This window comes from Lepidochelys kempii, chromosome 4 (genome assembly GCF_965140265.1).
Source record: "Lepidochelys kempii isolate rLepKem1 chromosome 4, rLepKem1.hap2, whole genome shotgun sequence".
In the NCBI taxonomy this organism is placed as follows: Eukaryota; Metazoa; Chordata; order Testudines; family Cheloniidae; genus Lepidochelys; species Lepidochelys kempii.
In genome coordinates this window covers 92,510,385-92,524,407 of record NC_133259.1, presented here as the reverse complement: position 1 = coordinate 92,524,407, position 14,023 = coordinate 92,510,385, and the positions used below count along the sequence as shown (strand labels likewise).

General features: G+C 39.8%; 1 protein-coding gene across 2 annotated transcripts in view; it reads right to left on the bottom strand.

Annotated features, from left to right (window-relative positions):
- Positions 1 to 223: 223 nt before the first annotated feature.
- The window catches only part of GABRA2 (gamma-aminobutyric acid type A receptor subunit alpha2), a 78,023-nt gene continuing 64,223 nt past the window's right edge, over positions 224 to 14,023 (bottom strand). The window contains exons 9-10 of one of the 2 annotated variants that reach the window (XM_073340104.1): positions 12,532 to 12,734; positions 224 to 2,514 (exon numbers count right to left, since the gene is read on the bottom strand). In XM_073340104.1, coding sequence (XP_073196205.1) covers positions 2,206 to 2,514; positions 12,532 to 12,734 — 512 coding nt within the window. In that variant the 3' untranslated portion in view covers positions 224 to 2,205. The remainder of the gene's footprint in view (positions 2,515 to 12,531; positions 12,735 to 14,023) is intronic. The other variant, XM_073340105.1, reaches the window with a different exon arrangement.

Below are 14,023 nucleotides of genomic sequence, written 5' to 3'. Positions count from 1 at the left end.
ATGCCCAAAGGTACATGAAAACAGCAATCAACCTGCTATCTGAGAGCAGATAAGCCTGGGCCTCCACTATACTACACAGTCACAGCCCTTTACCAGAAACAGACAGAAACATGAAAGGATTTTTCTACTGGACCAATATTTACAAATATTCTACATATGTATATATGTTATACCTGGACACTATGACATTAAAGGGATCTTTTATAATTTACAAATAAAACATTTTTAAAATGTATAATTATACCATGAAAAAACTTTTTATTGCTTGCCTTCAACCCTTTTACACTTTATCACCCTATTGCACACATCTCTGTATTACATGGAAGATCTACATTTATATATAAATATATATATGAAAATAAGGATATTTCTATTTTAATGTTTTGAGTAAAGTGCTTGTTTTTCAACTACCGTTGATGAATAAAGATGGTTTTATTAGAGGGGATGAAGGGAATACACATTTCACCAGTGGTTCTCCCTTCTATTTTACTGATGTTGTATGGAATATCTTGCTTGACTAAAGTCAAGTCTGTCTTCATTGTAAAGTCTACTAATAAAATGCATTTGTGACCTTGGCATCTATACTGTCATGCAAAGCACAAAATAGAATCACATTAAAAACAAAGAAAAAGACAAGAAAAATTAAACAGCAAAAAAAGCAATGTTAGATTCTTCTTCTTTGTTTTTGCTAGTTTCCACGTCTTAAGATAATTCATTTATTCATTTTAGAAATATTTGTACAAGTTTGTCAAACTTTGAACATACCTATTTTATGCACTATACTCAAGTACTGTACAAAACTGCAATAAATGACACTATACGATGACATATGTTTCTACTGTAAACACACCATCATAAAGGTGTATCTATTTTAAAAGGCCAACTAATAACTGCTAATGTATATGTGAATCAAAATATTTTTGATTGGCCAAGTATATTAAAATCTAAATACAGTGCACAGTTATTAGTTATGCCATGATTTACCAGGCCTTTCAGGGCATAAGGAATATTTGCAAAGGTTCAGATGAAAATTAATTTTACTAACATTAAATATGCATATAAAATTGCAAATGGAAGCTCCAATTTTGTTATATTTTGTGTATGAAATAATTGACAATTACTGATGATGCACTGAAGTTTATTAAAAATAACACTCAAATCTTAGCAAAACCCTTTCTAGTATACAAAGTTGTTAAGTGATGTCAGTGAAATGTAAAGTTGCAATTTACAAAAGCAGCAATAAATCTTATCCATGAGGACAACTTCCTGGATTGCAATCCCAAACTGCAGTTTCCTTTGAAAACAGTGGCTTCTATGGGCAGATGTGAGGAAGCCTTTTTAAGGCAGATTTTCCTGTAAATACGAAGCAGGAAAAAGAGCATTTTATATTTCTGATATACTTGACCCTGAAAAATTTCTGAGTGTCAATTACCAATATTTATGAGCCTGATGTCAATCTAATTTAAAAAAAAAACAAAAAACCTTTTCTGACCTTGCTGAAAAGGAGAACTTGGTTCAGCAACCTCAGAGAAACAAACACTGAGGAGAAAAAAAAAGTTTTTCTAGTGGAAGTTGATTGATGCTCACCACTGCTCACTTAAATGAGTTGGAATACTTCATTAACAAGTTCAAAGCAGGTCTTGAAGTAAGGAACTAATGGCTTTGGCATTCCAATAGTCTTTACTAAGTTTTAAACATAACTACTTTCCAAAATGGCTGTGAACAACAGAATAGTTTGAGCTCATCACTCTATAATATGTACATGGGCACTACCATTGTATGAAATAAGTTTTTTTTAAAAAAAATCATTTTTAATGACAGCTTATCCCATTAAAGTAGAATCAGTTATTTTATAGAAAAATATTTTAACTTTAAATTAAGAAAATACTGTTCCTAAATAGTTATGCAGGACCATATTGTCCTCTAATTGTATGGAGAAGATATAATTCTGTGCATTTGAATCCCAGTTTAAAGGAAATCCCCTGGGTAGAACTTCTAAAGAGTTGGCTATATTAGCCGTGGGTGTTATCTGTTTACAGATCCATGAATAAACACTGTGTGTCTCCTTTGGAGATACACGGATAAGATATCTATATACACTCTGTACATATTGGTTCACAGATTAGCAGTTATTAGTCGTACTGTACATAGCAAAACAACCTAACTGATATAATGATGCTATACATTCCCAGTGTAATTCAGCTTTTAGGTTGAGGGAGCAAACCCAAGTAAGACAGGTTCCCTGTTTAAATATGTAGCCCAGTACACTAAGTTAAAAGTACCAAATAAGACTGGAAACACTATTCTAGACATTCTGTCAATTTTGCTAACACTGTTGAATGTTTTCTTTGCTTCTTGCGGCTTGGCTTCTGGCTTTGCCTTGTTGGGTTCTGTGGTTGTAGCACTCTTGGAGATTGTTGGTAGCACTGAGTCCTTGGTAATATTTGGAGCATAATTGGCAACAGCCACTGCATAGGCATTGTTTTTCTTAATGACAGATGCTTTTTCTTTTTTCTATTGGAAGACAGCATGGAGTTAAATATTTACTGCATGGGACATTTGCCAAATCAGATTCAATAAAACAGCATTTCAAATGTTTTTAAAAATAGTGAAGATGGGAAAATAAATATCGGTGATTACTATAATGACAAAGCATATGTAGACGATGCCCTCAGTCTCCCAGATGGAAGCTACAGAATAGTGTCTCAATCTAGTAAAGAAATCTGCAAACATAGGCCCTTATGCCCACACGAGTCCCACTGAAGTCAACAGGAGTCTCCAGGGGAGAAAGGGTCCATGCTTGTGGATATCTTCGAAGGACTGGCTTCTCCCTAGATTGATTGAGTAGGAGCCAGCTTCAGAAAAGGATTACAGTCTCTAGTCTTGTCTTGAGGCCCAGTGTTCTGACAGAGCTAACGGTAAACAGGAAACAGGGAATGGATCAGGAAAAGGGCCACCACCAAAATAAAACGTAGGTGAGAATGATACAATCCACTCTCATTGATCTAATGCCCAGTTCCCACCACAATGAAGTGAAAGGAGGATTACAATGACTGCTGAAGGGGATAATTAAAGACTGATTGCACAGCCAGGTGACTAAGGTTACCTGTCAGTACATTTATATAAAAATTAGGAAGTGGGACATCTCTCCTCCCCAAATCTAATGTTTGCATTACTCATAAACCCCATAATTCCACACCAATAAAAATACAAACTCTTACTATAATTCAATTATTTAAGATACTCCAGTTACTCGCATATATTTTAAATTATATTTATATTGCTTGCTTGGGTGGCTGAGGATATTTTAAAATCCTGCAACGGCTAAAACCTGGGGAAGAGACATCTGTTAGTGAGTAACAGCCCTACTTCACATTATCATCACTACGTGAGGTATGTATCTACTTATCCCTGCCCCAGATCTGATGGTCAGGATTGAGGGTGAGGATAAGGGTAAGGAGGCCTGCCGATGGCCACTTCCACACCCTTTCCCTTCATCCCCTTAATACACAAACCTGTAGTCTGTACAAGGTAGGTTGGCTGTCTATGTACCATAACATAGATACCCGAACAAGATGTGAACTAACAGCTATGTCTTTTCAACAACTGTGGCCGAAAAAACCCTTCCATTCTCTTTCCTGCACTATGCAGGATCAGCTCCTAAGTTATACAAAAAAACCCACATTTTTAAAATCTAATCACCATCTTTCCTATTTGCTTACTTTTTGTATTTCATTCTGCTTGCCACATGATTTTGAAAACATAATTTCCATTTTTTTCTTGTGTGCTAATACAATGCTGCAATGTTTGCGTTGCAAATGTCGTAGTGGAATGTTAAAACCAAAAACAAAAAATTGTCTTTATTGGCTTCTTTTTTTTTTTAAATCCAACCACCTAAAAAATATTTCTGTTAATATTAAATTTTGTAAGACTTAAGTTACACGAACCCTATATTTTGGCCTATATTCCTTGATGGTGACTCATCTTTTTGACTATGCAAAAAGCAATTGTAATAGCAGACCCTGATAATCTACCTTTTCTAAAATGGTGTCAATCAGATATATGAATGAGTGAGCAAATGTAGGTAAACACATACAAGTCTGAGCCATGTCTTGTGTCATTTTTTCCCCTGGAAAACAAGCCCACACCCTGCAAAGTGTTCTGTCTGAACAGAGCAAGGTTGACTTCACTGGCCCAGCTTCAAGAGTCTGACCACATGCAAGGAGGTTCAGGATCTGGACTTCAGAGGCTAAATTTTTCAAGAGACCAATCACCCTTTAGGCAGCTACACACGGCAGTGTGGACATAGCCTGCCTTTCACTGCGGTGTGTAGCTACACATACCCTCAGACACCACAAGAGTGGTGTAAACTGTAGATGTAGCCTATGTTCCATGGAAAAAAAGCTGCTGGAGGTGGTCTGGGGAGGGCTGAGTTTCATTCCAGTTCTCACCTCATGTGAGGCATGGTGTGAATTGGTGTACTGACTGGAGTGTGAATGCGGACTGCTATGTACTATGGAAATTCCTATGATCCCCATCTCAGTTCCCCAATGAAATACAAGTTCCAAGCCTACTCCAGAGTTAGAGAAGAACCTCAGTGGAATGTAAACACAGTCATTTCTCCTTGACCCTGACACATTGCTTATTAGCTGAAAGTGGCTGAGCTTTGTGTTGTGTTCAGGGTCAGGGTGTGTAAAACCAGAGAGAAAAAGAACAGAGAGATAGGTGCATATGAGCTAATCTGCAAAAATCCCTTCTTTCATACCCAAGAACCGTGATTTTTAAAAAATCTATTAAAGTATTTGTAATCCCATTAATGGGATTTTTCATATTATGGTAAATTGTGGGTTTTGTATTAGAAACAATTGAAATATTGAAAGCTTAATTTTTAGTCATTACATGATTTCAGGGAAGTAGATATTGCAGTACTGTAGAAAATCCCAACATGATTTTGTTCTGAATGCAATTTCTAATTTTCAAATATTTAGACAATTGGATATGGGAAGACTGTAATTATTGAATAGGTTGTTAGAAGATAGAATATTTTCAATTGACAATCGGTAGGTAGCCTTTACAGAACTAATCTTGTCATATATGAACAAGATGAATTTCAGAATGGACAGTTCATGAGCAGTAGAATTAAGGTAGCAATACTGAAAGAAAGGCTGAATGACTTCCTACAGTAGTCACTTACATAGGAACAGAGCTAGATTCCTCATCAGTACATTTGAGAGTTGTAAGAAATAAAATAGGGAACAGGTCAACTAACCTATTTATAAGGAAAGGGCATTTAAGATCAAGAATGATAACCTGAGTAGACACGCTGTTGATGCTGGGTCACTTGAATTTTGCTTGTTTTGCCCAGGGAAGGCATAGTTTAGCTGTTAAGCAGCTGCCACTTCTGAGATCATGCAAGAACACTCTTACACTAATTTAAAGCAATAGCTGAAGGATGATTGGAGCGTTCATATGGTCTTCCTATATCATTTATAATGGAGTGTCAATGTGCCAGTCAGAAAAGCTGCATTTGTTTGACATGCAGATAATCTGTTGGTAAGTGATTCAGGATCTATTTCTAGAATCTAGAGAGTGATGCCTGAAGTTGTGGGTGTCTCATTCTTCACTAGGAACAAGAGGAGTTAAAAAAGGATGCGCTGTCACTTTTTCTACTGTTCTTCCTTATTAATAATATAATATTTTGCACTTATATGCACCACTTTACACATTCAAACCACTGTGCAAACATTAACTGTTAATCTTAGCTTCACTCCTATTAGGGAAATACATAATATTGTACCCAGGTTTGGGTCAGGAGCAACCACAACTTGGAGTTTTCCTTAGCTGACATTCTCTCTCATTTACTGAATGAGGGTATGGTAGAGAGAGTAATTACATAATATAAAATCAAGAGACAGCAATAACATTTGTTCTGTGTTATTTACAACAACAATGTACAGGACTTGACACCAAATTTGCAATAACGCCAGTATATTCAGGTGATTAAAACACTCTTACATTAAGTTAAAAGTTTCCACACACATTGTCCCTTCTACACCAATATCAAAAGTACTTTATGTTTTCAATTGATTCAAACTTCTGTTGATCTAAGGAGTCCCTGAGGGTATGTCTACACTGCTTTTGGCTAACTGAGCTGTTTTCAGATCCTCCGGAATCCATTACAATTAGCAGTAGGTGTCTGGTATCATCCCATTGTGTTTCTGGTCCTCAGACATCACTCATTTTAATATACATTATTTCTCATATTCTGTGATCTCTTTGCTAACTTCAGTCCAATTGGATTATATTAAACTGCACTGGACTTGAAAAATGACAAGAATGAAATTAACTTACTGGTATATTGTTTCTTAAATAAATTATAAAGTGAATAATGTCTGATGAGCTAGAAACACAACTGAAAATAACCCACACCTACTTCATTTTAAAAGGATGTTCAATAATGGAGTATAAGCGATTTGAAAACAGGTGCAACAAGCCAAAGTGTCATCAATATGAGTATGTTTTTGTTCAGAATTTAAAATAAATGAGCTAAATCCTGAACTTCTAATTCAGGCAAAATTTCTGTTGACTTCAGCAGGAATTTTGTCTTAAACTAAGTATGTTTAGGATTTGATAATATATAAATTGAGAGCACACAAAATTTTGGTGTGTGGAGACTTCTTAAATGAAATATTATAATGAGAGTTATTGCAAGATATTCGCAAAAAGAAAAGGAGTACTTGTGGCACCTTAGAGACTAACCAATTTATTTGAGCATAAGCTTTCGTGAGCTACAGCTCACTTCATCGGATGCATACCGTGGAAACTGCAGCAGACTTTATATATACACAGAGAATATGAAACAATACCTCCTCCCACCCCACTGTCCTGCTGGTAATAGCTTATCTAAAGTGATCATCAGGTGGGCCATTTCCAGCACAAATCCAGGTTTTCTCACCCTCCACCCCCCCACACAGCAGGAGAGTGAATTTGTGTGGGGGGGTGGAGGGTGAGAAAACCTGGATTTGTGCTGGAAATGGCCCACCTGATGATCACTTTAGATAAGCTATTACCAGCAGGACAGTGGGGTGGGAGGAGGTATTGTTTCATATTCTCTGTGTATATATAAAGTCTGCTGCAGTTTCCACGGTATGCATCCGATGAAGTGAGCTGTAGCTCACGAAAGCTTATGCTCAAATAAATTGGTTAGTCTCTAAGGTGCCACAAGTACTCCTTTTCTTTTTGCGAATACAGACTAACACGGCTGTTACTCTGAAACATTGCAAGATATTGTAAGTCTCATAGTGTCTCAGCTACTGCTATTACAGCATAATGACTGTGTGTTATAACTCTATGCTTTCAATAAAACCAAGGGTGTGACTGAAGATTCAATCTTGCATTGATTCATTCAGATGTCATTTGTTGGCACTAAGAATAGAACATATACTAATTTCAGCTTGTTTGTGAAGGCAGGCAGTCACATTGTGGAAACTAAAGATTCAATTTAGTGCCCACTGAAATCAATCAGAGTCTTTCCACTAACTTATATGGGTGTTGGATTTGGGCCTAAAAGCTATCAATAGGCAAGGAGTCTGCAGGGTAAAATATACAGGACCATATTTTCAATAACAAGTGCCGAAGTTGTGCCTGTAGAATATGCAGATCCTGTAAGCACAAAAAAGGTGATTACATGTGCAAAATATGCAGTTATTTATGCAAACCAAGTTTCTGTGCATGCAACTACTTATTTAATGCATGAAGATAACTGTTTAATTATGGCGTTCTTATTTTGAAAGTCTTGCTTAGACTCCTACTTTGAAAGTTGTCCTATAGCGTAAAAAAGAAATTTGAGATTGAGCTTTTCAACCAACAAGAGGTTACAATTAACCGAATGGATAACGTGTATGTTAGAGGCTAGAGCTCAGGACTGGAGGGTCAGGACTGGCAAGTCCTGGTTTCTGGTTGGCCACAGTCTCACCGTGTGACCTTGAACAAGTTACTTCACTGAAGTCTTTTTTCCTGATCTGTAAAATGAGAATACTTCGGAGCTCACACAGGCTTAATTACATTATGAAGGTTTGTAAAGTGCTCTGTGGTATTTGAAGAATGCTAAAGAACAGCAAACTATTAACACCTACTCTCTATATCTCAGAAAGCCTAATATTCAACTGAACATTAAGCAAATTGAATCAGAGTCAAAATAATGATTGTAATGAAGTCTCGCTTTCCTTAGCAAACCACATGGCCACAGGGACCCAAATGACATTTTCTTGACTCTCTTGCAGATTGATGAGAGTTGCCAATAGAAGCGCAAAAAGAGCTGTTACTGAGAACTTGAGCAAAGAGGGTTCCGCATAGTGCAGACAAATGTGCACAAGGATCAGCACCATGAACAAACCGGAACTGCACTAAACTCAGCACTGATGGCTTAGGGAGAAAGTGGCCGTGACCAAGGGCAACAGAGCCTGAGACACATTGTGGTCAGAGCACAGCTGTTTAGATGCAATCCAAATCAGTAAAAACCATGAGTACGGTGCTGGCATTTTAATGATTTTCCAGTACTCCTACAGCTTGTCTGGAGTGTGTTTATGAGCTGCACTTGAAAGAAACTCAGAGGGAGAGCAGCCACATGGGCCAGCCACTGAAAAATGTGTCCTGAGTTCTAAGGAAAAAATTTCTCTCATTCCTAGCTGCATAACGCCTTGTGACCTAGTCTGAACAGGCTATTCTTGCCAACCTACCCAGCTGTCTTGCCTCCTACTCTCAGCTTCCTCCACCATGCTTAGAAGTCCTACTAATAGGTCAGCACTTACTTGCACCCTTGCCAGACCAAGCCACTGATTAGGGTAATGATAAGACGGACAAGAAGAAATTTCAGGTAGCGTACGAGATTCATAAAAACTAAACAGGCCTTATCTTCTGAAATTAAATTGGTCAGAGGACCATTATGTGCTTGCATTTTTCCATGCTTTCTGGGATTTAGATACCAGGCCCATATTCAAGTTTAATTATTTTTTGCAAAGATCCTCACAACCAGTGATACAAGTGGAATCCATTTCTTACTGGTACGCCCCTCCCCTCCATGGAGGGGCAAATGACCTCCTCATGTGACCCTCCATGTGACTCAACACCCCGCCCCCAGCCCAGGGCCCCTACTTCTCCCCATCCCTGCCCCATGATCCACCCCCCTTATCTTGGGGCTGGGAAGGATGGTCTCTATCCTTCTTCCGCTGTGCTGGAGACTCCCCTCTGTACAGCAGCCAGCCCCGCAGGAGGACAGTGCTGGGGGCAGTACAACAGCCACACCAGAGGAGCTGCCGGCATGGGGCCGCCCGGGAGCCCCATGTTTGGCTCCTTTCCCCGCTGGGGTTCAGGGCTCTCCCGGGAACCCCAGCAGGGAAAGGAGCAGAACACCAGCAGCATCACCAGCAGCTGTACCTCCCCCAGCCCTGTCCACCAGTGAGGCTGGCTGCTGGACAGAAAGAAGAGACCCTGCATGGAAGGGCTGGGGCAGTACAGCTGCACCGGAGGAGCTGCCAGCATGGGGCCGCCCAGCAGCCCCACAATCTGCTCCTCTTTCCGGTGCGCCGTACCAGCTATAAATATCTTGCTGGTACTGTGTACTGGAGCAGACCGCCCTACTTGCACTGCTGCTCACAACACGCTGGAACACCTAGAATTTGCCGATATTGCACGTCCCATGGTTAGGGACAGCCTCTCTTGAGTGCACGCCTCAGGTGACAGAGCTAGCTTCCTGCACCTTGTTCTGAGTGGAATCACACTGTCCAGCCACTCTGAGACTGGGTCTCTAGGCTGCAGGCCCCTTCCCCAACCCCAGATTTCTCAACCTGCTAGCTAAACAGCCCCAGTTGAGTTTGGCACTTGTAAACCTTTTCCCTTCAGGTGTCCACGACAATATAAGTTTGAAGTGACCCAGAAACAGCGTCTTCAAAACAAAGCATTATTCATTCACCCAAAGGTAGAAAGCACACAGAGCAAAGGGTCCCACACATATATTGTCCCTTACCTACACTTTAATCTTTCCTTGAACATTTTTGTAAATTCCCCTTAACCCAGCTAACTCCCATCTCTAGCTGGGAGGAGCAGACTCTCCTGCCTGCAGCATGCGGTCTTTGCCTATGTGTCTCTCCTTGTCTGACTGTTAGCTCTCCCTGACACTCCCTGGGCAGCCCCCTCTCATTCCCATGGGAAGCATCTTTAAGATTCTGGGACCCCCTTTGATGCTAGGCCTTCAGCCTTATGATGAGTAAACTATGCAGCCTGGTGGGAGCCAAGCAGGGCCATTCCCTAATTAAAAGTTTACCCCCCTTAATCCATTAAGGAGCCACTATTTTGGTTCCTGTTTGCTTCCTCTTAACACCCTCTTTGATTTAACTCCTGGCATTTGGGCAGGTTAATATCAGACATAACCTGAGGGGCAAATTATATTTATAAATAAAACCCTACATATAACTCCTTCATTCTTTACAGTGATGCAGATAAAGCACAAGAGGGAAATGGACAACTATAAAACAAATAAGGAAATAAAGAAGTTGGGTGACTGTGACAGTATCTCCAATGTTCTGAAATGTAATGGATGCAAGTGTAGGAAGCTGATGTAAGCAGAGTCAGGATGAGCTCTACCCTGACATCTGGTGGTGAGTTGTGGCAAGTTGTGGAAAAGAACTTCAGGGGCTGATCTCATTTGCATAGGCACACCCACGCAGCCTAGCATGAGCCCATAGCTGCCCAAATGGTCACTTTGGCTGCTGTGGGATCCCCAGTTTCTCTGTTATTGTGGCAGGAAGAATAAATTATTATCCTGATTATGTGAATCAAAGACAGTGGAACTATACTTGGCCTTTTGTTATGATGGAGGGACTTGCCATCAACTAAGTAGCACTCGCTAGGCAAGGAACATGGGTTCCAAAACTCAGTGAATTGAGAGAGGCTGAGGACAGGTATTAATACGTGGTGGTATGGGCCCCTTACGCTAATTGCACTTCCTCCTCTCTCCACTGTGGAATATCCGAGCTAATTTTGATTCCATTTGGAGTCTAGTTACAGGCTGCTGAGCTGAATTCACTTTGGGCCAATGGTGCACCAGCACTGAGGCTCCCCTACTACAAGCTGAAATCACAAAAGAGCTAAACTTACTAAGAGCTGAAATCATGGAGTGTTGTGTTAAGTAGTGGGGGAGCCTGAAGATATATTGTGGAGCAGTTTGCGGGACAGCTGGCAGAGCAGAGTGGCTCTTGGAGCAGAGCAGTTTACGGAACAGCTGGAGCGGCTCATGGGATGGCTGGCAGAGCAGAGTGGCTGGTGAAGCGGAGCAGTTTGTGGGATGACTGCAGTGTGGAGTGGAGCAGAGTGTGGAGTGGAGCAGAGCCGCATGGAGAGGTGGGGCAATTGGCTTTGGACCCCTTAAACCCCCCCTCCCATCTCCACCCAGGTTGGGAGGTAAAACTCTGCAGATAAACTTTCGAACTCTGGTGCTGCACTGACCAGGGACAAAAAGAAAAGGAGTACTTGTGGCACCTTAGAGACTAACAAATTTATCTGAGCATAAGCTTTCGTGAGCTACAGCTCACTTCATCGGATGCATCTGATGAAGTGAGCTGTAGCTCACGAAAGCTTATGCTCAAATAAATTTGTTAGTCTCTAAGGTGCCGCAAGTACTCCTTTTCTTTTTGCGAGTACAGACTAACACGGCTGCTACTCTGAAACCTGACCAGGGACAGAGACTTTTGGGTTGTTGGACTTTTGTGACTTTGGGTTGCTGGACTCAAGAACCAAAGGGAAAGGACATGCCCCAATTTGCTTGGGGTGGGTTTTTTGCTCATGGGTTGTGTTATGAATCCTGTTGGTGGTGTTTCCACAACATAATGCCACATTGTTTCTCTATGTTATTAAAAGGCTTTTGCTACACTCAGACTCTGTGCTTGCGAGAGGGGAAGTATTGCCTCTTGGAAGCGCCCAGCGAGGATGGTATATATTTGTCCCAGGTCACTGGGTGGGGGCTCGAGCCGGTTTTGCATTGTTGGAATGGAACCCCTAGATACTGAACCTGGCCCTTCTTGCTGCCAACTCTGATGGGCAGAAGGGTTACAGTTATTTTGAATAAATCTGAATAAAGATATTTTACAGAAATATTACTCTGATTTTATTCATTTCCACATGAAGGACTCAGGAGCATAATGTGGTGTAACCTCAGAATTTATATTTTTGACATTTAACGAGACTCAAATAGGATATTGATTAATGTGGCAAAAGCCTTGACACAATAATCATTTCTCCAAGGACAGCCTGCTAGAGAAAGTTCTTGTATGCAGTTCAATTTCTGCGAGAGGTTGGCAATTTGAGCACACACTTTACAATATCTTTCTATCCACACCTACTTTCATCTCACAAGACATAATCTTTCTATTGGTTTGAAATTTCAAGTATTTTTCAGTAGTAAGCAACTACCAAAATATCTGTTAAATGCTTTCTTAGAATTGACTGGAAATATAAATGTGTTTCATTATCATTTACCTTATCATTGACTACGCTTTTTCCATCCCATGCCCATCCTCGTTTTGTGAAGTAATTTACAGTGGCAAATTCTATCAATGCAGAGAATACAAATGCATAACAAACAGCAATAAACCAATCCATGGCTGTTGCATAAGCTACTTTTGGGAGGGAATTTCGTGCACTGATGCTCAACGTTGTCATTGTCAAGACAGTTGTTACTCCTGTAGAGGGTGGAAAAAAAGAAAATATCGGCAATTTTAACTGAATTTTGAAATTGAATAAGATTGAGAACAGGAACATCTTACAGTACATTTCTAAGAATTATAAAAATGTTTACATAATGTTCATATAGTATGGTGGCATACTAGATGCACCATATGGAAGGTGGCAGCAGAATTTTCCTTTGTAACCTAGTTTTGATTCACTTTTTTTTTAAATAAAATTTTGGTGAAAAATGTCTGAAGATACAGTCTTGAAAATACATACAGATTTTTTTTTTCATTTTTTGATCAATCAGACTTTTGGGAGAAAACCCCACAGCGAGGCAACTAAATTAACTAGTTTGCTTTATGGAATGTGTCAAATCACTTTGCAGCAGTATAGCAAAAAGGACATGTTGATGAGCATTTGCAGTGCCAATAATCCCTGCCTCCTAACAGTTTCCTGCCCAGTTTCCCGCCCAGTTTCCCAACCAGCGAATCCAAGGGATGGTCAACTTTTCTGAGGTCAGCCTGGCTTCAACTGCATTGCAAACAATGGAAAAGAATTAATGGCTAACTTTCCAAGGAGTAGTCTTTTGTGTCCACTGTCAAAGACTATACATGTTTGGCAGCCATTCTGACTAAGTACAGCCTGTGGTTTCACTCCTATGGGGGACAACAGGAGATTGCAGGTATCTTTGCTAGTGGCTGTCTCACTTCCACATACAATTATTAAGTGAGGTAAGCTGGTCAATTTCTCACTGAGGTAAAACGGATAATATTATAGTACAACAAATTAATTGAAACTTTCAGATCTACTATTTGTATTTAAACACTGAACAAAACAGGGAAAACAAACAAAAATACTTTGCGCTTCATGAAACCCCAATAGTGGAAGATAAAGCCATACTCAAAACAATACAAAAAACAGGATATATAGAAAAAAGCCATATACCAATATAAATCCACCCATTGACACAAATACACCAACAATTCCCCTAGTAAATCAACCCTACCCAACCAGAGTCACCAAAGTTACACTCAGGCACCCTTAACTCTTCCATCTCTGGAATGCCATTAAAAATGTGTCTCTCTTCTGGATAAGAAACAATACAAAGTTGTACACATACCAGAGATAAATATATCCACACTAATATTGACATGTAGTCAAAAGAGCCTCAGTGACAAAAAAAGAATTACTAATAGCATCTCATAGCTCACAATTCAAATATTACAAACAAAAATATTTGTTATAACTGGTTACAGTTGCTAAGAGGAAATAAAACCAGATCCCTAAAAGAGCAGCAATA